The sequence below is a fragment of the Ailuropoda melanoleuca genome, chromosome 9 (assembly GCF_002007445.2).
Source record: "Ailuropoda melanoleuca isolate Jingjing chromosome 9, ASM200744v2, whole genome shotgun sequence".
In the NCBI taxonomy this organism is placed as follows: domain Eukaryota; kingdom Metazoa; phylum Chordata; class Mammalia; order Carnivora; family Ursidae; genus Ailuropoda; species Ailuropoda melanoleuca.
This window is the reverse complement of record NC_048226.1, coordinates 6,499,791-6,526,056: the sequence shown is the minus strand read 5'-3', so window position 1 is coordinate 6,526,056 and position 26,266 is coordinate 6,499,791. Positions and strand designations below refer to the sequence as shown.

Genomic DNA, 26,266 nt, shown 5'->3' with positions numbered 1-26,266 from the left:
GTATTTGGTAAACGTGAACTTCCTTCCCCCAAATCAGACAGGCACCTGGGTACTGTGCTGGGTGTGGGGACCCAAACCCCAAGAATGGCCCCAGGACCTGCTCCTCCCCTCGATGAGTTCCCAGGGGTGGGGGTGGGGAGCTGCAGGACCTCGGCATCTGGGTGCTCTATGCTTGAGTTTTGTGGTGGAGGGGAGCCCAGGGGGTCAGAGGGAGGGTGCCCAAGTGGGACTGGACAATCTAGAGAAGACAGAAGGAGGGACGGTTGTTTCCATCTAGAGCGACCAACTGATCTCAGTTCAGTTGCCCTGCCAGTCCCCCACCTGGCTGTGGGCATGAGGGTCACACCTGCCACCTGCTTCTGCCCCCAGGGGAGGTGTTCTTTGTCACACGCTTGGAGCAGTTCACCTTCCAGGAAGCCCTGGCATTCTGTGAATCTCACAACGCCACCCTGGCCTCCACGGGCCAGCTCTACGCCGCCTGGAGCCAAGGCCTAGACAAGTGTTATGCCGGCTGGCTGTCGGACGGCAGCCTACGTTACCCCATCGTCACCCCGAGGCCCTCCTGCGGCGGAGACAAGCCAGGCGTGAGAACTGTCTACCTCTACCCCAACCAGACGGGCCTCCCAGACCCGCTGTCCCGGCACCACGCCTTCTGTTTCCGAGGTACGCCTTCTCACCTCTCCTCCAGCCTCCCTTCTGCCTGGCGCATCACTCCCCTGGGTTCACCCCTTCTGGCCCCTGTCCACTTGCCCCGTCTGTCAGAGCAAGGAGGAAAAGTCAGCCCCCTCTGGGGCCTGGCAGCTCTAAGCATGACCTTAGGCGTTGACCCCAAGGCACATATATCCTTCTAAAGGCCCCCAGAGACCAGCAGAGAGAAGTGAGTGAGAACTGGGGCCCTCAAATCAGGCAGACCTGAATTTTAATTATAACTCTGCTGCTTCGTAGCTGTGTAACCTGGGGCAAGTCACTTAACCTCTCTGTTCCTCTGTTTCATCTATAAAATAATGATGTAATAGGTCCCACCTCAAAGGGTTGCTGTGCGGATAAACCAGGATAGTGCATATGAAACACTTGGCATCGTGCCTGGGACATGGTAAATTCTCAGTAAATGTTAGCCTTATTATTATGAACAACACACACGTACACACATACAGATATACTGTTTTAATTTGTACACCCTTGCCAACTTTTCTTCTGCTTGTAAATGTGTTTGTGATGAGTTGGGTGAAGGTATTCTTTTACTCTTCACTGAGCACCAGAAATTCATGGTTTTAATTGACCCACGCTGAGGACCCACTGCCTCATCCATCAATCCTCATTCCCTGTGAGTTCTGAAAGTGATGTCATCAAACAGCGCAGGGGGTGTGGCTAGGGTATGGCCGAGGTCGTGCTGGGCTCTGCCCAGAGGAGAACCCCAGGGTCTGGATCTCCTCCAATGTAGATTGTAGTCACAGCTTGGGCCACGTTTCATACCTGATGTATCAAAACCGAGTGTCTTTGTAACTTGCTATGAATGTATCATTATTTCAAAACAACGGTGACAAAAAAATAAAACCTGAACTCCCCCCAGCTTCTCAGACTTCCAGGGTCACCTTTGAAAACCCAGTTCAAAGGAAGCTCAGCCCCACTCGCAGCCTCAAGAAAGACAAACCCCTCTCAGAGGATGTGTGGAAGCTCTTGTGCTGGTCCCCTCCTCCCTGCTCTGGGCAGCAGAAGCCAAACCAGTTAGCCTCCCAGTAAATTCTTAGCCACGCACCCCCACTGGCCCCGACCCTCCGTGAACTCTGTCTTTTCTATAACTGCAGAAGTTTGGCCTCCTTCCCGACTGAGCCCACCGCCGGTTTCCCCTAAACCAAAAGTTACCCCTCCCCGGTCCCCCGGTCCCTAAATCACGCCTTCAGCCTCCAGCGCCAGGACGATCATGGATGTTCAATAGCAGCCTCCTATTTTTGACCCAGACATCCTTGGAACCTAATTTCTATCCCCAAGAAAGGCAGCATCGTGCCGTCGTTGAGAGCAGAGTCTCACACCAGATACTTGCCTTCGAAGACAAGATCTGCCACTTATAAGCCGGGGTCTTGGGCAAGTCATTTAACTCTGCCTTAGTTTCCCTACCTGTGCATGAGATCATAGCATCTATCTCCTAAGGCTGTTGGGGGATAAAATGATGTCATATACATAACACCTTTCAACAATGCCTGGCACGTATAATACATTCTGCAGAAGGGATGCACCAGACCGCCCTGAAATAATGTGTGTGCTGATGATGTGTGCGTATCAATATTGTGTAAGTGATACAATTAGCTCGTATTGAGGAAGACACGGAGCCATCTCACTGGGCTTGGTCAGAGGGGAGGCCGAGGTCCTGAAAGGTTTTTGCACCAGCTTGGCCCCCCTCAAAATCCCCTAGTCCCCCTGGAGAAGGGCCAGCCTGGGATGGGTCGCTAGCAGGAGGGAATGCTCACCACCCACCTCTCTTTAGGTGTCTCAGCAGCGCCCTCCCCAGGAGAAGAAGAGGGTGGCACACCCACGCCCTCTGTCGTGGAGGACTGGATCGCTACCCAAGTGGGGCCTGGTGTGGCTGCTGTGCCCGTGGGGGAGGAGACGACCGCAATCCCAGGCTTCACCATTGAGCCAGCAAACCAGACGGAATGGGAACCAGCCTACAGCCCAGCGGGCACTTCCCCACCACCAGGTCTGTGAGGCGAGGGCGCGGGGGCGTGTCCTGAAGTCACACGTGCCTGTCTGTTTAGGCTGTGGCCCAGGGGTGGTTCTCTGCCCGGGACCTGTGCTCTGTTTCGCCAGCCCTGACACTAGCTGGATATGCTGCCGTGGGCAACGTCAGCCACCTCAACTGGCCTCTAGGACAACCGCCAAGGGAAGGAAGGGTCAGCCTTGTTCATAAAACACACTTCTCTCCCTCTCTCTTTCTCTCTCCGCCCCCCAACTCACCCTTCTTTTTATTTCTCCCACCTACACACTGTGATGCTCATCACTGAGCCTATCAGGGGGCTCTCAGTCTGTCCTCCTGCATTTACACCTCTACCTTCTAATCTTTTAAAAACTCTCTTGTAGGAAGATCTCCAGTAGAGAGGAAAAGACCTAGAGGGGTCATTGGAAGTGTGACTGTGACCTGTCCCCTTGCCTTGCTCCTCCTTCTATGTCCCTCTTATGAGCCAAGCATCCCAGCCAGCACTTCCTGAGCCCCATCTGTCCTCATCAAATCACATGGAACTTGATGGGATGAAAACTTCAGTCCCCTAACCGTGTTGGAAAAAGTGTTTTGTGGCCGTAAGGCTGGGGACATGCTGGCTTACAGAAAGATTAACAGGTTTCCTCACTGCAGACCTTCTCAGTGCCTTGGATATGCTAATATGTGCTGTAATGCAGAGGGGGTGATATATTCAAAGTGTCCCAAATGAATCTGACCAAGGGCCTTTTTTTCCCCCATGGAGCATTCATGGGTAAGGCTGAATTAAAGCAAAACCCAGTAATGTATGTGTGCTTAGTAGAGTCAGCTCGCCCGGGGACATTTTCAGTTGAAGAAATGAGTATATCAGGCTTTCCACTACTTCATGTAGTCACTCGTTCAGTGCACTGTTCCCAGGCAACTCAGCCATGCCAGGCACTCCTCTGGGTCCTGGAAATGCAAAGGCTGGACTCCGGAAGGTGAGGGTATATTGGAGCAGGTGGGATTCTGGCCCAGAGACCTCACCCAGCAGCCACACCTGCTTGTGACCCTTCCCTCACCCTTCACCAGGACAAGAATAACCGAGTCCCGTTTGGCCTGAGTGTGTGGCTTGGCACAGGATCCTGGCAGCAACTAGTGGGAGTTTCCATGGGAAGGGACTCCAACGGGCCCCTAGAAATATTTTCCATACTTCAGTTCCCTACCACTTTGGCTATATCAGGAACCATCTGTACTGTTGTTAACTCTATGTCTCTTTCTTTAAATTGACTTGCTTTTAAAAAGAAACCTAAAATTATTTAAAAGAGAAATGTTATATCATGACTGTAAGTGGCCTCCCCAAAGTGTTTCTGATACACACACACACACACACACACACACACACACACACACACACCTATCTCCACCTAATGCCCTCTTGCAAGTTGCCACTGCTACCTGAATCCCTCCCCCCCAGGATTCTCCTATAAGCCAGAGTAGGTTGTGAGCCTGCCCAGTGGGACCAGCACCTGCCTGGCTCAGGTTCTCTACCTGAGAAATAAACCCAAAAGAACATGCAAGGTTCAATCCCAGCTAGGTTTTGTTTTTTGTTAAAGATTTATTTATTTATTTATTTGAGAGAGAGTGTGTGCGGGCAAGTGGGGGAGGGAGGGGCAGAGGAAGAGAGAGACTCCTAAGCACACCCCGTGCTGAGCACGGAGCCTGACATGGGGCTTGATCTCATGACCCTCAGATCATGGCCTGAGCCAAAATTAAGAGCCAGACATTCAACTGACTGAGCCACCCAGGCACTCCAGCCAGCTAGGTTATTTTTAAATGCCAAAGGAAACAAGAGGGAAGGAAAATAATGCAACCATGATTATTTAGAATGATGAGACTTTTTCACTCTGTTTTCCAAACCTTCTGCAATAGCATGCTCAGAATTGAAAAAGTTGATGTATTTTTGCAAACAGTACTACCTGGCCTCCCCTGCCTCAGAGGGATGCCTTTGGATGAATGATTCTCAAACTCGAGGGGGCATTGGCATTGTGAGGGTTCCGGGGTGGGGGTGGGGTGGGGAAGGGGCTTATTAAAAGACAACATGCCTGGGTGGCATAGTCAGTTGTGTCTGACTCTTGGTTTCCACTCAGGTCATGATGTCAGGGTCCTGGGATCAAGCCCCGTGTTGGGCTCCCCACTCAGCAGAGAGTCTACTTGTCTCCCTCTCTCTACCTCTCCCCCCACTCATGTTCTCTCTCTCTCCCCCTCTCTAAAATAAACAAATATTTTTTTAAAAAATTAAAATTAAAAAAAAAATGACACCATGCTGCCCCCACCCTAGAGTCCCCAGAGGGAGTGCTCTTCTGTCAGCCTCCCAGGTAATGCTGGTGTTGCTGGTACTGTTAATGTTGCCAGTGCAGGGACCACACTTTGCAAATCTTGGGTTTAGATAAATGAGATGATTGTGTGTAGGTACTTGATAGGTGACCTTGATTACTTTCCATGACAGCCGGGCCCCTACTTGCCTGGGTTGTGTGGTTGGCACCTCCTGGAGTCTCGAAGAACACAGTTTCCTGGTCCCCTCCCTCCTTCCTTCCCCAGACACGATGCAAGGTTCCATTAGAAAATGTCTGAGCACACATCTGAAGAAAAGTTTTACTGTGGAAGGAATGGGTGAGCTTCAAATAGAGCAGAGTTACTAAATCCATACCTCATCTTCTTCCTTTCCTCCAGGGATCCCTCCAACATGGCCTCCCACCAGCGCAGCAACAGAGGAGGGCACAGAAGGACCTTCTGGAACGGAAGTGCCCTCAGTCTCAGAGGAGCCATTCCCCTCGGAAGAGCCATCTCCCTCAGAGGAACCATTCCTCTGGGAGGAACTGTCCACACTTTCACCCCCAGTGCCCAGTGGGACTGAGCTACCGGGCTCTGGGGAGCCATCCGGGGTACCTGAAGTCAGTGGTGACTTCACAGGCAGCGGAGAAGTTTCAGGACGTCTGGACTCCAGTGGGCAACCCTCAGGGGAAAGTGCAAGTGGACTGCCCTCTGAAGATCTTGACTCCAGTGGGCTCACCTCTGCTGTGGGCTCAGGCCTGCCTGTGGGAAGTGGACTGGCCTCAGGGGATGAAGATAAAATTACATGGTCCGGCATTCCTGAAGTTGGAGGTGAGGGCCTAGAGACCTCTGCCTCTGGAGTAGAGGACCTCAGCAGGCTGCCTTCTGGAGAAGGTCCAGAAATTCCTCCCTCTGGAGTAGAGGACCTCAGTGGATTACCTTCTGGAGAAGGTCCAGAAGTCTCTGCCTCTGGAGTAGAGGACCTTAGTGGATTACCTTCTGGAGAAGGCCTAGAAGTCTCTGCCTCTGGAGTAGAGGACCTCAGCAGGCTGCCTTCGAGAAGGTCCAGAAGTCTCTGTCTCTGGAATAGAGGACCTTAGTGGATTACCTTCTGGAGAAGGCCTAGAAGTCTCTGCCTCTGGAGTAGAGGACCTCAGCAGGCTGCCTTCTGGAGAAGGTCCAGAAGTCTCTGCCTCTGGAGTAGAGGACCTCAGTGGATTACCTTCTGGAGAAGGTCCAGAAGTCTCTGCCTCTGGAGTAGAGGACCTCAGCAGGCTGCCTTCTGGAGAAGGTCCAGAAGTTTCTGCCTCTGGAGTAGAGGACCTTAGTGGATTACCTTCTGGAGAAGGCCCAGAAGTCTCTGCCTCTGGAGTAGAGGACCTCAGCAGGCTGCCTTCTGGAGAAGGTCCAGAAGTTTCTGCCTCTGGAGTAGAGGACCTTAGTGGATTACCTTCTGGAGAAGGCCCAGAAGTCTCTGCCTCTGGAGTAGAGGACCTCAGCAGGCTGCCTTCTGGAGAAGGTCCAGAAGTTTCTGCCTCTGGAGTAGAGGACCTTAGTGGATTACCTTCTGGAGAAGGCCCAGAAGTCTCTGCCTCTGGAGTAGAGGACCTCAGCAGGCTGCCTTCTGGAGAAGGTCCAGAAGTTTCTGCCTCTGGAGTAGAGGACCTTAGTGGATTACCTTCTGGAGAAGGCCCAGAAGTCTCTGCCTCTGGAGTAGAGGACCTCAGCAGGCTGCCTTCTGGAGAAGGTCCAGAAGTTTCTGCCTCTGGAGTAGAGGACCTTAGTGGATTACCTTCTGGAGAAGGCCCAGAAGTCTCTGCCTCTGGAGTAGAGGACCTCAGCAGGCTGCCTTCTGGAGAAGGTCCAGAAGTCTCTGCCTCTGGAGTAGAGGACCTTAGTGGATTACCTTCTGGAGAAGGCCTAGAAGTCTCTGCCTCTGGAGTAGAGGACCTCAGCAGGCTGCCTTCTGGAGAAGGTCCAGAAGTCTCTGCCTCTGGAGTAGAGGACCTCAGCAGGCTGCCTTCTGGAGAAGGTCCAGAAGTTTCTGCCTCTGGAGTAGAGGACCTCAGTGGATTACCTTCTGGAGAAGGTCCAGAAGTCTCTGCCTCTGGGATAGGGGACCTCAGTGGACTTCCTTCTGGAAGAGAAGGGAATAGAGACCTCTACCTCTGGAGTAGAGGACCTCAGTGGATTGCCTTCTGGAGTAGAGGGTCATCCAGAGACTTCTGCTTCTGGAGTAGAGGACCTCGGTGAACTTCCTTCTGAAAAAGAAGGAATAGAGACCTCTACCTCTGGTGTAGGGGACCTCAGCAGGTTACCTTCTGGAGAAGGTCCAGAAACCTTTGCCTCTGGAGTAGGGGACCTCAGTGGACTTCCTTCTGGGGAAGGTCCAGAAGTCTCTGCCTCTGGAGTAGAGGAACTCAGTGGACTTCCTTCTGGAAGAGAAGGAATAGAGACCTCTACCTCTGGTGTAGGGGACCTCAGTAGGTTGCCTTCTGGAGAAGGTCCAGAAGTCTCTGTCTCTGGAGTAGAGGACCTCAGTGGGCTGCCTTCTGGAGAAGTTCCAGAACCCTCTGCCTCTGGAGTAGAGGACCTTAGTGGACTTCCTTCTGGAAGAGAAGGTCTAGAGACCTCTGCCTCCGGTGTAGGGGACCTCAGTGGGTTGCCTTCTGGAGAAGGCCCAGAAGGCTCTGCTTCTGGAATAGGGGACCTCAGTAGACTTCCTTCTGGAAGAGAAGGTCTAGAGACCTCTGCTTCTGGAGTAGAGGACCTCAGTGGGTTGCCTTCTGGAGTAGAGGGTCATCCAGAGACTTCTGCTTCTGGAGTAGAGGACCTCGGTGAACTTCCTTCTGGAGGGGAAGGTCTAGAGACCTCTGTCTCTGGAGCTGAGGATCTCAGTGGGTCGCCCTCTGGGAAAGAGGACTTGATTGGGTCAGCTTCTGGATCCTTGGACTTTGGCAGAATACCTTCTGGAACTCTGGGAAGTGGGCAAGCTCCAGAAGCAAGTGGCCTTCCCTCTGGATTTAGTGGTGAGTATTCAGGGGTGGACCTTGGAAGTGGCCCATCCTCTGGCCTACCTGATTTTAGTGGACTTCCTTCTGGATTCCCAACTGTCTCCCTAGTGGATACTACATTGGTGGAAGTGGTCACAACCACCAGGGCAAGTGAACTGGAAGGGAGGGGAACTGTTGGCATCAGTGGTGCTGGAGAAACATCTGGGCTGCCCTTCAGTGAGCTGGACATTAGTGGGGCAGTTAGTGGACTCCCTTCAGGAGCTGAACTCAGTGGCCAAGCATCTGGGTCTCCTGACATCAGTGGGGAAACATCTGGATTCTTTGGTGTCCATGGACAGCCATCGGGGTTTCCTGACATCAGTGGGGGAGCATCTGGGCTTTTTGAGGTCAGTGGGCAGCCATCAGGGTTTTCTGGGGAAACATCTGGAGTGACCGAGCTTAGTGGACTGCCCTCTGGACAACCAGATGTCAGTGGAGAAGCCTCTGGAGTTGTTTCTGGCGGTGGTCAACCATTTGGCATAACCGACCTGAGTGGGGAAACATCTGGGGTCCCTGATATCAGTGGGCAGCCATCAGGATTGCCAGAGATCAGCGGGACAACTTCTGGAGTCCCTGACCTGGTTTCCAGTACCATGAGCGGCAGTGGTGACTCTTCTGGCATTACGTTTGTGGACACCAGTTTGATGGAAGTGACCCCAACTACGTTTAAAGAAGAAGAAGGGTTAGGGTCTGTGGAAGTCAGTGGACTCCCTTCAGGGGAGGCAGATCTTTCGGGCGCATCTGGGATCATGGATGTCAGTGGACAGTCTTCTGGAGGAATCGACTCCAGCGGGTTGACATCCCACCCTCCAGAATTCAGTGGCCTGCCAAGTGGAGTAGCTGAAGTCAGTGGAGAATCTTCTGGAGCAGAGACTGGGAGCAGCTTGCCTTCAGGAGCCTATGATGGCAGTGGACTCCCATCCGGTCTCCCCACTGTGTCTCTTGTGGACAGAACTTTGGTGGAATCTGTCACCCAGTCTCCAACAGCCCAAGAAGCAGGAGAAGGGCCTTCGGGCATTTTGGAACTCAGCGGTGCCCATTCTGGAGCACCAGATGTGTCTGGAGACCATTCGGGAGTGTTGGACCTAAGTGGGCAGCAGTCCGGGCTGGTGGAGCCCAGTGGAGAGCCGTCAAGTACTCCATATTTTAGTGGGGACTTTTCTGGCACCATGGATGTAAGTGGAGAATCCTCTGCAGCCACGAGCACCAGCGGGGAGGCCTCAGGACTTCCAGAAGTTACTTTAATCACTTCTGAGTTCGTGGAGGCTGTCACTGCACCAACTGTTTCCCAGGAACTCGCCCAAAGACCCCCTGTGACACACACCCCCCAGCTGTTGGAGTCCAGCGGAGAAGCCTCCGCGTCTGGGGAAATTAGTGGGGCTACACCAGGGTTCCCCGGGTCTGGGCTAGAAGCGTCATCCATCCCGGAATCCAGCAGCAAGACGTCCGACTTTCCTGAGGCTGGGGTGGGGGCATCTGTCGCCCCTGAGGCCAGCGGACAAGCTTCTGGGGCCCCTGATGTGGGTGAAGCCACCTCTGCCTTCCCTGAAGCTGATGTGGAGGGAGCCTCAGGCCTGGGAGTGAACGGCGGCACCTCAGCCTTTCCTGAAGGCCCCAGGGAGGGCTCGGCCAGCCCGGAAGTTCGGGAGGAGCCAACCACCAGCGCCTATGCTGTGGGCACAGAGGCGTCAGGCTGGCCTTCAGCCACTCCGGTGGCATCTGGAGACAGGACTGAAGTCAGCGGAGACCTGTCTGGTCACACGTCAGGGCTGGATGTTGTCATTAGCACTAGCGTCCCGGAGTCCGAGGGGGTCCCGCAAAGCCAGCGCCCTGCAGAGGCACCTCTAGAAATCGAGTCCTCAAGCCCCTTGCACTCAGGAGAAGAGACCCAAACAGCCGAAACAGCCGAAACAGCGACATCCCCCACAGATGTCTCCGTCCCTGCGTCTCCAGCCAGGACCGATGAATCTGCACCAACAGTCCCAGGTATTGTCGGGATTGCTTTTTCCTTTCAGTGTGTTCGGGGAGTTCAGACTGCAGTGCAGTGGGAGGCAGTGTAAACTCAAGCTCCACTGCCTGGCCAGCTGTGCAGCCTCAGGCAAGTTTCTTAACCTCTTTGAGCCCCATCTGGAAGATGGGAAGAGTACCAGGGACCATTAAACAGGATATACATATGCATCGAACAAGCACTTAGCATCCTACTTTGCACACAGCATACACGTAGAGATTGGTGGCTGCTGTTGTCACATCACAAGAGCAATTATATGGGAATCCAACTGTCTGTACTTGGCACAGGGAGAGAGAAGGGTGACAATTGAGATGCTGCTAGAAATTCTACTCACGATCCTTTTCCGTGGGGTTAATGTGAGATGCGAGAATGAATCTGATGACATCTGTGCCCGTATATTCACTTTGTGTAGGTTATGACCTGCACAGTGTAAGGAGCTCTGAAGTGTCATCTTGGCTGTCCTACGTAGTCTCTGCCCCCACCCCAGCACAGGTGACTGCTCTCTAAGATAGTGACTGTCTCACTTTGACACAACCCAGGCCCCAGGCACAGGAAGCTGATGATTTTCCTTCTCTTTTTGCCTGGGGACCCCTTGCACCTCCCTCTGGGCCGAGGGACCTTTCTCAGTCAGAGCCCCCCGCCCCCGACCCGAGATGCTAGGGCCAGGTGCCCAAGAGGGACAGAGTCCCCAGAAACATGCTGACCCAGAGCCGGCCTCGTGGGCTTCAGGGGCCTTGTGCCCCAACCTTGAGGTCTCGGGGGCGAGGCTGCACCCCAGGCAGGCCGCTGTGTTCTTGACGCTCATCGTCTCCCTGGGAGCTGCTGCCCCACCAGGTCCTGGCCGAGGTGTCCTGCGGGACCTGCCAGGGTGGAGGGACACAGCTCCTGCCTGTGCCCCCCTGGCCACACTGGCAAGCACTGCAACATAGGTAAGCCCCTCATCGGCTGTGGGGGTACAGGCAGGGCAAGGAGGGTGGGCCGCTTTATCCCCAGAAGGGAACACAGGCAGGAGGAGGCGACCAAGGCCAGCTGAGGCTCAGGCTTCCCAGACCGGGAAGGAGAGGTGCGCACGACGCCTCAGGGTAGAAGCTGCAGGATAAACATGGCACATCTATCCCTCTAGAAAGTCTAGTCTACATGGCACTTTAGGGGGAAAAATGTTCAAGTAATTAAACCGAGAGTCAGTTCGTTTTTTGTTAAGCCAATGATTGTTTTATGAGTCGAATGCCAAATATGCTTAAATTTTGAAGATAATACTCGTGACTTCCAGGGAGTGTGGAGCTAGGATGTAAATGGGGTAGAGCCGGTGACACCTCACGGGCCCCGGGAGGGAAGCTCCGAGAAGGCTGTCTTGCATCGTGCAGAGTCACCCTCTCCAGGAAAGCCCCTGCAGACCCCTCCCTGTTTGGACCTGGGGGGGATTTGGGTCCCCTTCTTGCCCTAAAGGAAATGACAGGCAGCGCCTGTTACCCCAGCTACAGGTGAGCTTGACCTGCCCCTTGGCACCCACTGCCCTGGGGCCTCTGACCTTCGCCATGGGTCAAGCAGCTTGTGGGACAGTTGAGGAGCCCAGGGGACCCTCTGTTTGGAGGTGGCCCCCAGAACGAGATGATGAGGATCTGCCCGTGTTCCCTGAACATGTCGAGGCCTGTGGCCATGAGGACGTTTCCTCTTGTCAGATCAGCACCCAGGTACCTCCAAGCCCATATTCCCGGGGTAGGTCTCTGCACTGCCCCCACACCCTTACCCCAGCCTCTGTCCCAGTGTCTTTCATAGAAGGGCTTCGTTCCTATGACACATGCAGAATCAGAGCCATGAATCCCGGGAGAGAGCAGATCCCAGGAGACAAACAGGGCCAGAGAGCTATCTTCCTTCCGATAGCTGTTACATCACATAGAGAGAAAGACTCTATGTTTGTATATATTAATACATGTGCAAATTAAGACTTCAGAATATATGCTCCCATCATGTAAATACACTATTTACTTGGCACTTACTCAGGAAACGTTCCATGGAAGCAGGCACTAGGGTGACTATGGATTCACTCTTTCCTCCACCGGGTTCGGCCTCTGGCCACGTGGCAGGGCCGTGACTAAGGGCCCTGTGGGCCTCTGTGGCCAGAGGGGTGGGCTCTCCTAGGGCATCCCGGCCTTCTGCCTAGGGGATAGTATGTCACGGGGCCACGGTGACCCCTGGACTCCAGCCGCATCCCTCCATCGTCCACCCCGATGGGAGGGCACATCACCTCCTCCCTCTCGGTATGGCTGGTGGAGAGCAGCAGGGGCGCCTGTCCTGGGTGACGTGATTGTGGACATAGCCCGAGGCAGGGAAGAACAGACTCAGGGCCCAGCAGGACTTCTGGGACAGCCACCAGGACCAGAACTCCCTTGCCCTGTGTTCGTGTCCTCTGACACCTCACTGCCTTCTTAGCAAGTCCTTCCCCAAGCAAAAATGTGACATTCGTACCAGAAGTCACAGCAGGGCTCACGGCCTTGGAGGGAGAGGTGGCTGGCAATGGACCCTAACTGCTGGAAGGACAGCCTTTCTCTGACTGTGTGTATCCCCATGGGGCTTTCTGCCCCCACGATCTCTTCCCGGACAGCTCTGTGGGTAGCTTGACAGTTACCCCCATCCAAAACTACAGCCCGGAGAGGTTCAGGGATTTGCCTCGCTCCTCCGAAGGAGTCAGATCCAGAACTGCACTCCTCGTTCGCTTGTGTCGTACACTCCGCTACGTAAGCAGCTCCCTGTTGAACGTAAGAATCAGTGGCTTGTCTTCAGTCGGGAGCTGAGCTTCAGAGCCACAAGAATGGAGAGGGCTATAGAAGTGGGGCTCGGCCAAGCCCTCCGTACCTCATTTGTAATAGGGTCAAAGTGGTAGTTCTCAGCTTTAACAACCTCCTGATGCCTGGGGTCCCACTCCTCCAGATTCTGATTGAAATGGTCCTGTGGCCTTGGCACTGGGGTTTTTAAGTCCGCCCAGGTGCAGCCAGGGCCAAGAAACTGCTGTCAGGACTAAGAACATCTGTGTGCAGCATCTGGCCCCCCAAGAGGCATCAATAAAGATTACTCCCCCTTCCCCACCTCTCGCAACACTGGTTAGGGAAAGCTTTATCATTTCTAGAGAACAGGTGGTGAGCATGCTTCCAAAAGGCCTGCAGATAGCATCCTGTCTCCGCAGGTGACCCGCCGTGGTCTTGAGGTAGCATAATGTAGCATTAGTCCTGTGACCATATTTGAATACTCGGGGTAACTTTCCACCTGGTAAATGGGGCTGGAGGCTCTATTTAGTCCTTAAGAGAAAATACTTGACAATTACCATCGTCTTGCTAAGTCGGCATTCCGCAAACAAGTCCTTGATAAGTGACTCATCTGCACTCTTGACGTCAAAATAAACATGTTTAATGAATATTCAGATTTTTTAGCGATTGAAAAAGCAGAGCTAGCGGCCCCATTCCGATCCACTTAAAAAGCAGCAGATTCCTCCCCGCCTCTGTTGCTGACATTTGCCGAGATTTCTGGCTCTGAGGTTTCTTTTTTTTTTTTTTTTTAAGATTTTATTTATTTATTTGACAGAGAGAGACAGCCAGCGAGAGAGGGAACACAAGCAAGGGGGAGTGGGAGAGGAAGAAGCAGGCTTCCAGTGGAGGAGCCTGATGTGGGGCTCGATCCCACAACGCCGGGATCACGCCCTGAGCCGAAGGCAGACGCTTAACGACTGCGCCACCCAGGCTCCCCTGGCTCTGAGGTTTCAATCCCTGTTGCTCCTTAGAATCTCCTGGGTGCTTTTAATGTTTAAAAAGCACCACACCTGGGCCCCACCTGGAGCTACCCCAATAGAATTGGTCTGAAGAGGGACTCTGGCATTGGTATTTTTAAAAATCTTTTAAAAATTTTTATTAACTACCACAGTGATTCTAATAAGCAGCTAAGGTTGAGACATTCTGTTCTAATCAGATCTCACATCCAATTTTCCAGCAATCACTGGTGCTGGGTGGATTTCTCTCAACTCCTGGGTTAGAAGGGCATGAACTTAAAATTCAATCAGCCTCTTTTCTTACTGCCATTCTTCACTTTGTAGGCTTGAGGCTCTGATCTATGATCAGACATTGTCTCTTCCCCTGGAGTGGGGAGGTTTGAATTTCAGTGAAATCTTAGCCCCGGGGCAGGGGGATGCTGTCAAAGCAAGTGAAAATACAGGGTTACAAGTGCAAATACAAATCACACCTTCATGACTTGACATAACCAAAAAAGTCTATGGGCAGATTTGAACAGGTAACTAGAGTTGACCCTTGAATGGCACTGGGGGTTAGGGGTGCCAGCCCTCTGCAAAATCGAAAATCAGCATATAAATTCTGACTCTCCAAATACTTAACTACTAATAGCCTCCTGTTGACCAGAAGCCTTAGTGATAACAGAAAGTCAATTAATACTTATTTTGTATATGTATTATATACTGTATTCTTATAATAATGTAAGCTAAAGACAGGAAAATGTTATTCAGAAAATCATAAAGGGAGGGCTTCTGGCTGGCTCAGTAGGGAGAGCATGTGACTCTTGATCTCGGGGTCATGAGTTCAAGCCCCACGTTGGGCGTAAAGCTTACTTATTTTAAAATATACATATAGGAAAAAAAAGAAAATCATGAGAAAGAGAAAACACATTTACAGTACTGTAATTTTTTGTGAAAACTCTGCATACAAGTGGACCCACACATAAACCCATGTTAGTTCAAAGGTCAGCTGTAATTGAATTAAGAAGATTGACATTAAAGTAACATTCTAGATCAAACTTTAAAAATATAAAAGACTTGATATATAATTATAGCATATTGGTTAATTTAATGATGTTTATTTTAAAAGCAAATTGGAATTGATAAATATGTTCTTATAACCCTTCCATCAATCGTGATTCCACAGAAAGCAAGTGTATTTACTCAGGTCTGTCTCTCTGATTGATCCTGGATCTTTGCAGAGTGTAGGACATCCACTGAGTTAAGAAATTGTCTCTGTGTTTCTTTTTTTTTTTTTAAAGATTTTTTATTTATTCGACAGAGATAGAGACAGCCAGCGAGAGAGGGAACACAAAGGGGGAGTGGGAGAGAAAGAAGCAGGCTCATAGCAGAGGAGCCTGACGTGGGGGCTCGATCCCATAACGCCGGGATCACGCCCTGAGCCGAAGGCAGACGCTTTAACCGCTGAGCCACCCAGGCGCCCCTGTCTCTGTGTTTCTTGAGGGGATTTTCTCCCATGTTTGTCCAGGAAAGTTATGTCCAGGGTCACCACATACAGCTGCACAGGTTGTACACTGAACAACTTGAATACCATTCATATATTCTTTATGACTGGCTAAAGGATACCAACTTTAGGTTAGGATACTAATCCCTTTAGTTGGATATCCTTTGAGCAAAAGTACCTGCTGTCATTCTTCATTCGGCCTTTCCTATGAGCCAAATAAACTCTCTCACTTGGAGGTCCTAAGCTCTGACATAAGCAAAAGCCAGGCAAGACCTATTCAGGGTGGAGGCCTGAGCTCTCCAATTCAGAAGTGATCATTTGGAAGTATCTTATTCCCCTCACCTTTACCAGGAGGCTCTCAGTTCTTGTCTCCCCTAAGTTAGGGTCTGGTTCAGGAACAAATCATCCCTTTTGGTTATAGTGGTGGGAAGAGGACTGATCCTTCCCTTGGTCTCTTCTGGTCTATCTCCCCAGCCTACCAGCGTGGGCAGGCCACTTCCCTTGTTTCCTTACCTGTACTAGGGCACATGACATCTGTGCCCTGGGGCTGTTGGAAAGGTAAAGTGTGTGGGAATAGTAGTGTCTAGCTCAGCGAAGATTCATGAAAGAGATCGGTTCCTTCTCTTTGCTCTTTCTTCATGCAGTCTGCCCATTGCCCAAAGCCCTTCCCGTCCCCCCAACCTACTGACTGCCTGTCTGGGGTCCCACTCTGTGCTCAGCCCAGCTCAACTCTTCTTGTGGTTCCAGAAGATGAGCAATCTCCCAGTTGCCCTTCACAGAAAGAGGTTAGGGCACTGCAAGGCCAGAGGGAGAGGAGATGAGGCCTGGCAGGCTTGAGCGGCTCACAAGAAAGCCCCACGTAGGACGCTCAGCCCTCTTCCTATAGCTAAAGGCCTCTCTCAGCTGTCCTGCTGGCACCCACAGGCTCTCTGGTCTTCAGCATATTGGCCCTTCCTTCCCTTTTCATCTGTGAATCCCACCCGCACCCAAAACACCTTCTGGACCCAGGAACAGGTGGTTCCTGAGTTTGGGTCTCCCCCCACCGCCGCAGCTTTCTCAGATTAGGTGCCAAAGCCGGGAGGAAAACAACACTGCCCCCCCCCCGGTTTCTGAGCCACCTGGGGGCTAGTGATGTGAAATAAGCCTCTGGGACAAGGGAGGCCACCTGGCTAGACCTCCCTGGGGACCTCCGCCTCCTCTGCCCTTCCCCCACGGTGGGCCAGAGGCCTCAGGGATGATGTCCGGCTCTTCTGCCCACAGACCACTCCTGTCCCCTGCTCTGTACAACTGCTTTAGCGCCTAGATTTGCTTAAGCCCCCCTCGCCCAGTGCTTCCCACGTCCCATAATGACGCTAATGGACACAAGAGAACAGGGGCTCCCGTTGAGCAGCCCCCAGCTTCCGCCCAGCCCACCGGCCTGACCTATTGCTGCTACTGCTGCTGCTGGGAATCCTGGTGCATGCTGGGAATCCAAGTGCATGCTGGGACTCCGGTCAGTTCCTCCATGCATTTTGGTTTTGCTTGGAACAGTTCCAACCTTGGAACTGTTGGTGTCTAATCTGTGGTGCGCGCTCGCTGAGATGAAATTAAGAGCTCCGTGGGAACAGAGAGATGCCTGAGGACCTGAGATTATCAGGCCACCCACTGCCCAAACCCAGCGCTGGTCCAGAAGACATCTACTATGCACCAGCTAGCAAAAAGGATCCACAAGACAATGCTTTTGCCTTCTTAAGAGGGGATGGACTTCAAGGTCTAGTCTGCTGAATGCATTTAAGATGCTGGTCACGTGGACACCACCCATAGACATGTGGGTCCTGAAGGTTCTATGAACACAGCTACATACACCAAGGCTTAGCCATCTATCACGATGCCCGATGGGCCAGTGGCACCCATTCTTTGCAGAATCTTATTGATCTGGGAAAAAGAGCTTCACAAGTATACCTGTTATCATGTTCCCAGAGGAAGGTATCCAGAGAAAACCAGCAGGAGCCTTTGTAGTACAAATACGAGGAGAGTGAGAGATCCCCAGGTCCCTGGCTTCTCAGAAAGAGGCAGAGAGAGTGGATTAGGGAATTCACTTCTCCCCGTGGCGGATGGATGAAAATTGAGGCTGATGACTTACCAATTCCAGTCCCACAAAGAAGTGGGATCAGAAAGAGCGTCTTGGGCCAGATGAACAGAAGGGAGGAACAGTCTGCCTGGGAAGAAGAGGTAGCTGGGGACCTGCCTGTACCCCAGGGGGGTGGCTGGCCACTTACTAAGTGGTTCACCAGCTTCAAATATTAGTCTCCCACTGGCCAGAATGGAGCCTCTCTGGAAACTGTGACTCACTGGAGATGTCCACGTTCTGAGGCCCTACGCTGGAAGGAACACAGGAACATGTTGGGCTGGTTTCTCTTCCACTCCCCAAAAGAATGATGCTGGCTCCATCTTTATAAGATGCTCTGGAATCCGATTACCAAAGGCAAAGGTGTCTGAGACTCCCAAAGATCGAATGAGTCTCATGCGCCTATCCCATGCCGTCATTTTCTCATGGTTCTGTACTCTCCAGACCACCTCTGGCTTGTTCATGCCTTGCCCTCTTGCCTCGGTTCAGAACCACAGAGGAAGACAGGAAAAGAAAGAGCTGCAACCAACTTCAAGCACTTGACATCCAGTGTCCTTGTTCACCAGCGTCCTGTTCGGAGCCAGTTCAGACCCCAAGTCCTCTTGAAATAGTCACAAGAGAAGGCGTCTTGCAGGAGCTACGTGTTCACTCTTCCAGTGGATGTTCGCCTTCAGAAGCACCAGATCTCTTCACCCACAGGGAAACCTGGCTCCCGTGCTCCACACTTGCCAGTCAAGAATCACACACATCCAAGAAAACCCTTGTTGGATCTTTGGCTCAGCGCTCCAATATGGCGGCAGCAGCAGCAGCAGCAGCTCTTAGGAAGTTCAGCCACCCCTCCCAGGGCTCCGGAGAGCAGCAGGGCTGGCCACCCATAAAGCACCCAAAATGCTTGCAAAGCTGGAGTTGCTGGCAAGCGTCCTAATGGTGGCCCTTGGTTTCTTGCAGACATTGATGAGTGCCTCTCAAGTCCTTGTCTGAATGGAGCCACCTGCGTGGACGCCATCGACTCTTTCACATGCTTATGCCTTCCCAGCTACCGAGGGGACCTGTGTGAGATTGGTACGGCCGCCTCGGCTTCAGCTAATGTTACTAACTGCCGCACACCCTGTCCTCCTCCATCACCCCTCCGTCTAACCGCAGTCTCTAGGCGCTGGCTGGAACCCCCACGGTCCATCCAGACAGCCATGGCAGGGGCCACCCCTGAGAAGCCTGGCCTCGTTCACTCCCACTCTTCTTGCTGTTCTTTGTGGAAACCCTCCTCTGGGGCATTGGCCGATCTTCCCACAGGAGAGACACGCAGGCCGGGCCAGCCTGCACTTTGGAAGGTGGGGCTCTGGGGAATCTTTAAAACACTAACCCTCTTCAGGGCTTCCAGACCCACTGATGCCACCTCGAGGTCAGTGCATGCATCAGGCCAAAGAGGACAGAGCTGATCCCGTGCGTTTGTGTGGAAGGAGGCTAGGGGTGGGAGTCATCGGTTCTCTCTCCAGAGGACACCACAGATGTTCCAGCATGAACCAAGCTCCAGGTCATGAGCATGCGTCGGCCTGCTGTATGGCCCATGGGACCTTTGTGGCCCCTCCATGGCCTTGGGAGCCACCAGGCCACAATGGCCATGCTACCTCTTTCTCCTCGCAAGAGCTCTGTTTTGCCTGCCTGAGAGTTCCCGTGTCATCAGCAGGACATGCATGAGCAGGGACTGCTGCTTGTCACCTTCCCATCACCAGTGACATCTGCCATGTCAGTGCCATTCCGGCCCGTGCTTCCTTTTCCCCACCCTTGTGCAAGTCAAAAGGCTGGCCAGAGAGAACAGAGCCTCACTACAAGGGACAGGGGCTGAGTTTCCCCTCTTGGGTCTCACCAACCCCTTTGCTTCTGCACCCGGGCCAGGCTCCGCCAAGGGATCTGTGAGCCAGGAACTTCCCAGGGCCAGCTGGAGCCCCCCATTCTCTCACCTCTGGTGCTTGTAGTCTCCCCCCTGCCATCCTCCTGGGCCTCAGGGCCATCCCAACTCAGAAAGGGGGAGAAGGGGCTTGTACTTACTAGTAGCAATAACCCACGCAGACCTAGAAGCATGCAGGGGTTCAAAACCATTTTCTATGATCTCTCAAGTTAGATATCCCAGAAACCTCCAGGAAGCAGATGAAACTCCTGGGAAGTCTCCCTTTGGTCCTAAGCAGGGGGGGGAGGTAGTTTGGGATTGCATGTTCCTTCGAGGCACCGCCAAGATTACAGACTGGTGGAGGAACTTAAGGCTTCTGGGAGAAAAGGCCTGGACCCTCTTCCTTCCCTGCAGCCTCCCACCCTCCACCTCTACCCTGAGACACCAAGAAATTGGGATGGGGCCTTGGCCGGGGGGAGAACAGAGGGTTATAGGATTCTTTCCCCAGGCTTCCAAAATGTTTGCCACAAGGGAGAAGTGTCTGGAACATCCGCACAGATGACAGCTCTTGGATCCCAGACTAGGAAAGGGGGTGCTCTGCCAGTGTGGAGGCAGGGCCCCTCACCGGGCTCTGTGCTCTGGCAGGGTGCAGAGATGGTACTGGCACAGCGCAGCCGGGTGCTGGGCCAGGTCACCCAGCTAAGCAAAGCGAGGCTCCTTCTCTCCCATTTCCATCCGGCAGGTGCTCCACGGCTTGGCTCTGGGCCACTGCGGCTTCCCACCTTGCTGGAATTCTGTTACTGCTTCCCCAGAGCCTCCATCCTGCATGCCCTGGCTGCTCCCAGAGCTGTTACACCCTCTCCCACCCTCCAGATTTGCCTGCTCAGCTCAGCCCTCAGCACTGTTAGCCCTGAAATGATGTCTCTGGCCTCCTCAGGTGCTGAGCTACCTCTGAGGCCTTGCTGCCTTCTTTCCAGAACTTTGCCTCGCTCCTTGGAGGAGGCATCGCTGCAGGGGACCAGCGGCCTCCTCCTCAGCCCTCCTGCTGCTCGTCCTCTTCTCCGCAGGCTGCTGGCCTCTGCGTGTCCTCTGTCTCTGCCTTCCCTGAGTGTCTCTCTTCCAACCCTGCCCAGCATCCGCCCCTTCAGCCTAAGCCTCCGCCCCGTCAGGTGCGGGTCCTCCCTTCCTGGGTCAGCCAGACTGTGGGTCGCACCCAGTAAGGGAGGCTCCATACAGCCCGAGGGGTTCACAGCCCTGCACTGGACCCACAGGCCTGAGGGGCAGCCCTTCACCTGGGAGGCCGCAGGGGAGGGAGGAAGAGAGGGTCTTGGAATTCCCTGTGTCCGTGGCATGCTGGCTGATGGTTGACAACCGGCTCCTGGAGAGGAAGAGGGAGCCCTGATGGGTAGCGTCTTCGATCTCCGAGGAATTCACAGCTACCATCATGAGGTCACTGAAGGCAGAGATGGGAAGACGCATTCATAATGGCTCTCCCAAGCCTGAAGGGGCCGGCTCCCGCCCCTGCCTCTGTCGGTCCCCCCGGGCTACTCCAAGAGCTCCAAAGCAGCCCCTTCTCCCAACTCAGAACCCCTAACCCATACAGGTTTGTGAGGAGAGACGCCCCTCCCTCTTCTCCTCTGCCACCAAGAAATTAAATAAACAGCCGAGGCCCCTGGATCATGGTCCCCGCATTGGCTACCTGGTCCTCCAAGAGGCCGGTATCCCGTGCCCAGCCAGAGCCAGCTCAGATGGACAAATGTAGAGGACTGAGCCTTCCGTAGACCCAGAGCAGACCGACTCCTGCTCCTCTGTGCCCACCTGAAGTGCCATCTCATGCCCCCAGCGCTGCCTGCTGCTGCCCCGTCACACGCTCCCCACAGCTCCCTCCCTCCCTCCCTCCCTCCCTCCCCACCTTAACCTCAACACCTCCCAGAGCAGGTAACAACAGGAGAAAAGCTTGGGGGGGGGGGGCACATCACGGAAAGAAAGGATGGGAACATGCCCAGAGGCTCGGGGGCTCCAGGACCAGGCCGTCCTGGCTCCCACCTTGAGCCTCGTCTAGAGGGGCCCCTCCCTTCAAGGACGGACATGGAAGTCGGGGTGAACGTAGGCCGCTGGCATGAGACTGGCCGCACCGGACACCCCTAGGCAGCCTCGGGGCCTCCGTCTTCATGCCCCTGACCTCTGTTGCAGACCAGGAGCTGTGTGAGGAGGGCTGGACCAAGTTCCAGGGCCACTGCTACCGTTACTTCCCCGACCGCGAGAGCTGGGTGGATGCCGAGAGCAGGTGCCGGGCACAGCAGGCCCACCTGAGCAGCATCGTCACGCCTGAGGAGCAGGAGTTCGTCAACAGTGAGTGGGGGGACGGGGGCTCGGGGCCTCACTCACCAGAAGTCCGCAGACTTGGACCCAGAGGCTGCGGGCTGCGGGGTGCGGGGTGCGGGGGTGCGGGGTGGGGGGAAGGGGGTTTCCGCCGCTGGGGCTGCACCCCGATGCACCCTGGGGCTCTCGCCACTCCACTCCAGCTCGGGTGGTGGTTGGAAGTGCACTCCGCACGTGCGTGTGCTGAGACCCTTGTCAGGGCCAGAGAAGCAGGTGGCATGTTCCTAGGAGCCCGCCCACCTCCTGCCACGCCCCCACCCCCTCGGCTCTGCGAGCTCAAGTTCTAACAGCCACACCCTCCACGCCCCTCTCTAGACAACGCCCAAGACTACCAGTGGATAGGCCTGAATGACAGGACCATCGAAGGGGACTTCCGCTGGTCAGATGGACACTCCTTGGTGAGTTCTGCCAGGGGCACCGGGGAGAGGTGGTGGCCCAGAGGAGGGGAATAGAGATCCCGGGACCTCGTACAACCACTGAGCAGCTGCTAGGCTGGGAGCCCTGGGGGCAGGGACTGGGTCTCCAGTGCTCTCTGCCAGGGCCGGGTGGGTCAAGTGAACGCTCTCATGAAGACGAGGGTGAGGAAGACAAGGACGGAATGCAGGCACACCATCAGAAGGGGTACATGGAGGCTTTCGAGGGCTTCCTTTCCCACAGAGGACTCAGTCTACTCAAGGAGGCAGGCCGACAGAAAGCAACATAGATGCCAAGGGACAGTACACATAGTTAATGCTGCAGGTCAGCAGAGGAAGTCAGGGAAGGCTTCCTGGAAGAGGTGGATGGGAACAGTGTCGTGGGTTGGGGAAGGGGATGCTGTCCCAGAGCCAGGCCTGAGGGAGAAGCCTAGAGAGACAGTCTGGACTTGGGAGCCATTTCTCTACCACCCAGTCCTACCCAAGCGAGGTAGCCTGTGAGCGCCCCCCCTCCACTACTGGCCAGATGGAAGAGGAGTGCCATGGGCCCCTCATCAGGGAAGGAGAAGAAGGCGGGGTCAGGCCAAGCTCCTGCCTCAGCCTCACCCTTGCCCAACCCCCCACCCCCAGCAATTTGAGAACTGGCGCCCCAACCAGCCTGACAACTTCTTCGTGAGTGGAGAGGACTGCGTGGTGATGATCTGGCATGAGAAGGGAGAGTGGAACGACGTGCCCTGCAATTACTACCTGCCCTTCACGTGTAAAAAGGGCACAGGTGAGCAGCTGCCCAGAGGGGCCCGCTTGGATGGAGTCAGGACGTGAGGCTCCTGCTGTGGGACCTGGGAGGCGTCTCCTGGTCTCCTGGCTGCTGATGTCCCCTCACTCTCCCAGCAGGCAGACTGGCGCTGGGGGGAGGTGCTCTCCCCGTGCCAGCATCCCAGGGCCAATGGCAAGAGCAGGCCCTCTCCTAGGGAGAGTGAGGGTCCCAGGCTAGAGGACAGGCCGGCCCCTACACACCCAGCCCCCTGGGCACCCGCACAGAAAGTCACTCACAAGGACTGTCCTGGGTGGGAGCCCCGCTCTCTTTGGGGTCCCCAAGGGTGTCAGTTGTCAGGGCCCGATCTTCTGCTTAGAGTCTGTAGACACAGAGGTGCTGGTCGAACGCGCCCCTCCTGTTCCTGCGCCTTGCCCACACCTCCTTTCTGTCCCACTGTTTTCATAAAGAAGTCACAGACCATCTCTGGCTCTCGTCCCTTTTCCCACCCTTCTCCCTCCCTGTTGTCTTTCCTTCATCCCCTCAAGACCTTCCTTTTATTCCCACCCTGCTGCTCTAAATCACGGAGGAATCCAGATGTTAGAACCAGTGGCTTCCAGACGCTTAGCACAGCGTAAAAATGCCCCTTTGCCGGCAGCCAGGGCTCGCAGCCAGGTGTCTAGGCTCGGCGCCCCTTCCTTGGGCTCTGGGCTGCCTCCCCACAGCCAGAGGGGGCCACACCAGCTCATCACAAGCATGGGTCATCACGGGAAACCCTCCAAGGGCCCTTTCTCAAGGGTGTTTGCCCCTCAGTGGCTTGCGGAGACCCCCCCGTGGTAGAACACGCCAGGACCTTTGGGCAGAAGAAGGACCGGTACGAGATCAACTCGCTGGTGCGGTACCAGTGCACAGAAGGCTTTGTCCAGCGCCACGTGCCCACCATCCGGTGCCAGCCCAGTGGGCACTGGGAGGAGCCTCGGATCACCTGCACAGACCGTGAGGAACCTCCCCCCCCCCACGCTGGGCCCAGTGCTAGATCCCGCCAGCAGGCCCTCCTTCCTGCTCCCAGAGCCCGGGCGGTGGCTGGCCCTCTCCTGGGGGTCCTGAGCACCAGCTGTCTGCACACTCCAGGGGAGCGGTCACACTCACTCCCCCTGCCCTCAGTGAGGGCTCCCTCTTGCTTTCACTGAGAGGACGAAGGAACAACCAGGTGGTCTGCTTTCCTTTTCAAGACCACCTCAAAGCCTCTTAGCCCCAGTGGGTGCCCAGAAAAATCAGAACCAGAAAGCGGGTAAAGCCTCAGGCTGCCTTCTTCAGCCCGTGGTTTCTGCAGGGAGGGGGGCCAGCGGTGGATCGGCAAGTAGGGAGAGGCTAGGCTGCCCCAGCTTTGAGCGAGCAGTCAAGATTTCCGTTCCCCCTTTCACCGCAGCCTCCACGTACAAGCGCAGACTGCAGAAGCGGAGCCCGCGGGCGCCCCGGAGGAGCCGGCCCAGCACAGCCCACTGAGAGATGCTTCCAGGACGCGCCCAGGACGCTGAGCCCAGGAGCCTCGCCAGGCTGACAGCCCACATGGATGGTGTCCTCTTCTTGTCTCTTTCTGTCATATAAGGAATTCCATTAAAGAAGGAAAAAAACAAATCCCACATTGTGTATGCACCTGCCCCCCCAACCCCCCCCAATCACCAAAACTGCATCTGATTTCCCCCCCAATGCCAAAGCAAAGCAAACGTATTGTAACCCGTGGACTGAGTTTAGAGACATTTCTTCAATCTCCCGTTGTGCCTTTTCCAGGGACCAGGGCAGGGACAGGGGGAGAAGGGGAGGGGTTAAGTTAAATAAAGAAGATTATTTTTTGTTTCCTGACTTTATCCAAGAGCAGTGCAATCCTTGGTTTTTTCACCTCCAGGGAGAGCTAGGGAGGAGGGAGGAAGGGGCGCGAAGAGCTGGGACCTGCCGCAACTGAATGTATTGGACGAGAGGCCGAGGGCTGCACCGTCTGTGTGGGGGGAGAAGCCTCGGGGAGGGGGGGGCTCCACCGAGGGTGAGGGGACAGGAGAGAGCCGTGGAGGGATCTTCCGCTGCATGGGGGGTCAGGTTCCCTCCCAGGGTCCCTCTTTCAGCATCCGCTCACCCAGGTCTGCCACCCTAGCAGGTGTTGATCCCGGCAGGGCTGGGGGGGGGCACTTCCTGCCCAGCAGGAGTGCCGCCCCACCCCTCCCCCTCACCCCACACCCCCCGGGACCGTGCAGGCACCAGAGTTCCGTGCACCTATTTATATTTTTGAAAACTGAAGATTATGATAATTATAATAATAAAGACATTGGAAGAGATCTCTTTCTTTTCTTTTCCCTTTTTTTAAATTAAAGAGTTCTACCGAAGGGGCTCTTCAGAATGGGTCCAGTTGGGACATGTTTCGATCAAATGAGCCCAAATTGGGTGAATCTTGTCTGTTCACAAAGCCTGGAACAGTCACACCTGTTGTACTCTATTTTTGTGAGGTTACCTGTGCGTTTGGAGGACTGTGTGTGTGTATGTGTGATGGCCAATGGGTGTGGTGTTTGAATTCACAACTCAAACGAGGCATCTGGTAACTTTGCACGGTTTGGTTCTTTGCTCGCATGCTGCTCCCCTCGGAGACGCTTGGTAGAGTCAAGAGCAGGGACACATCAGGGTTTATAAGAGGGAACAAAACAGTTGCAGGCAGCCTGGGAACAGTGAATCTTGCTTACATGTATTTGCGGCTAGCTAGTTCGCTGGCCACTAGCAAAAAGGGCTGGGCATCCTGCCCTCAAGGAGGCTCTAGGCTATCAACGGAAACAATTTCAATTGAAAATGGACTCCCTCGAGAGACCCTGAGTGGAACCGGGGCGTGCATACCAGGGGCAGCCCCCCACCAGCCTGTTCTTTCGAAGGCCAGGTGAGTACCACCCCTACTCATCACAGTGGCTCCGTGGGCCCTCGCATCCGTGTCTGTGACTGTGTCTGGGCGCAGCTCGTGAGTGCTGTGAGTCTGCTGCTATCTTTTCGGGTGTGTATATGTGTGGTACAGTGTTTGTCGGTGAAAATAGGCATGTGTCCAGACGACCTACGAGTCTGGAAACGAGTGGACGAAAGTAGAGAGGGTACAGTGATGGTCACATACAAGAGGCTCAATAATTATGTCATTAATTGATCAACTGATTAGTTGGGAGTACAATGACGTCTGTGGTCTTCAGACTTGAGCCTGCATCAGACTCAAGAGGGCTTGTGACAGCACCAGAGCTTCTCCTATGGACGGTCTGGGGTGGGGCTCAGAAATTGGCCGTTCTAATAATTTGCCGGGGTGCTGCCCAGCACACTTTGGCTGCCTGGTCACACTTTGAGACGTGAAGAACGGACTGCATAGCGGTGTGAGTGGCAGAAGTGTGCCTGAGCAGAGGCAGGCC

The 26,266-nt window shown here is 54.3% G+C and overlaps 1 protein-coding gene across 1 annotated transcript in view; it reads left to right on the top strand.

Annotated features, from left to right (window-relative positions):
• The window catches only part of ACAN (aggrecan), a 64,566-nt gene extending 39,510 nt beyond the window's left edge, over positions 1-25,056 (top strand). The window contains 11 exon segments of the mRNA XM_034667888.1: positions 370-663; positions 2,483-2,695; positions 5,402-6,059; positions 6,061-7,099; positions 7,161-10,041; positions 18,356-18,469; positions 21,486-21,644; positions 21,990-22,072; positions 22,718-22,862; positions 23,655-23,837; positions 24,271-25,056. Coding sequence (XP_034523779.1) covers positions 370-663; positions 2,483-2,695; positions 5,402-6,059; positions 6,061-7,099; positions 7,161-10,041; positions 18,356-18,469; positions 21,486-21,644; positions 21,990-22,072; positions 22,718-22,862; positions 23,655-23,837; positions 24,271-24,347 — 5,846 coding nt within the window. The 3' untranslated portion in view covers positions 24,348-25,056.
• Positions 25,057-26,266: the final 1,210 nt, after the last annotated feature.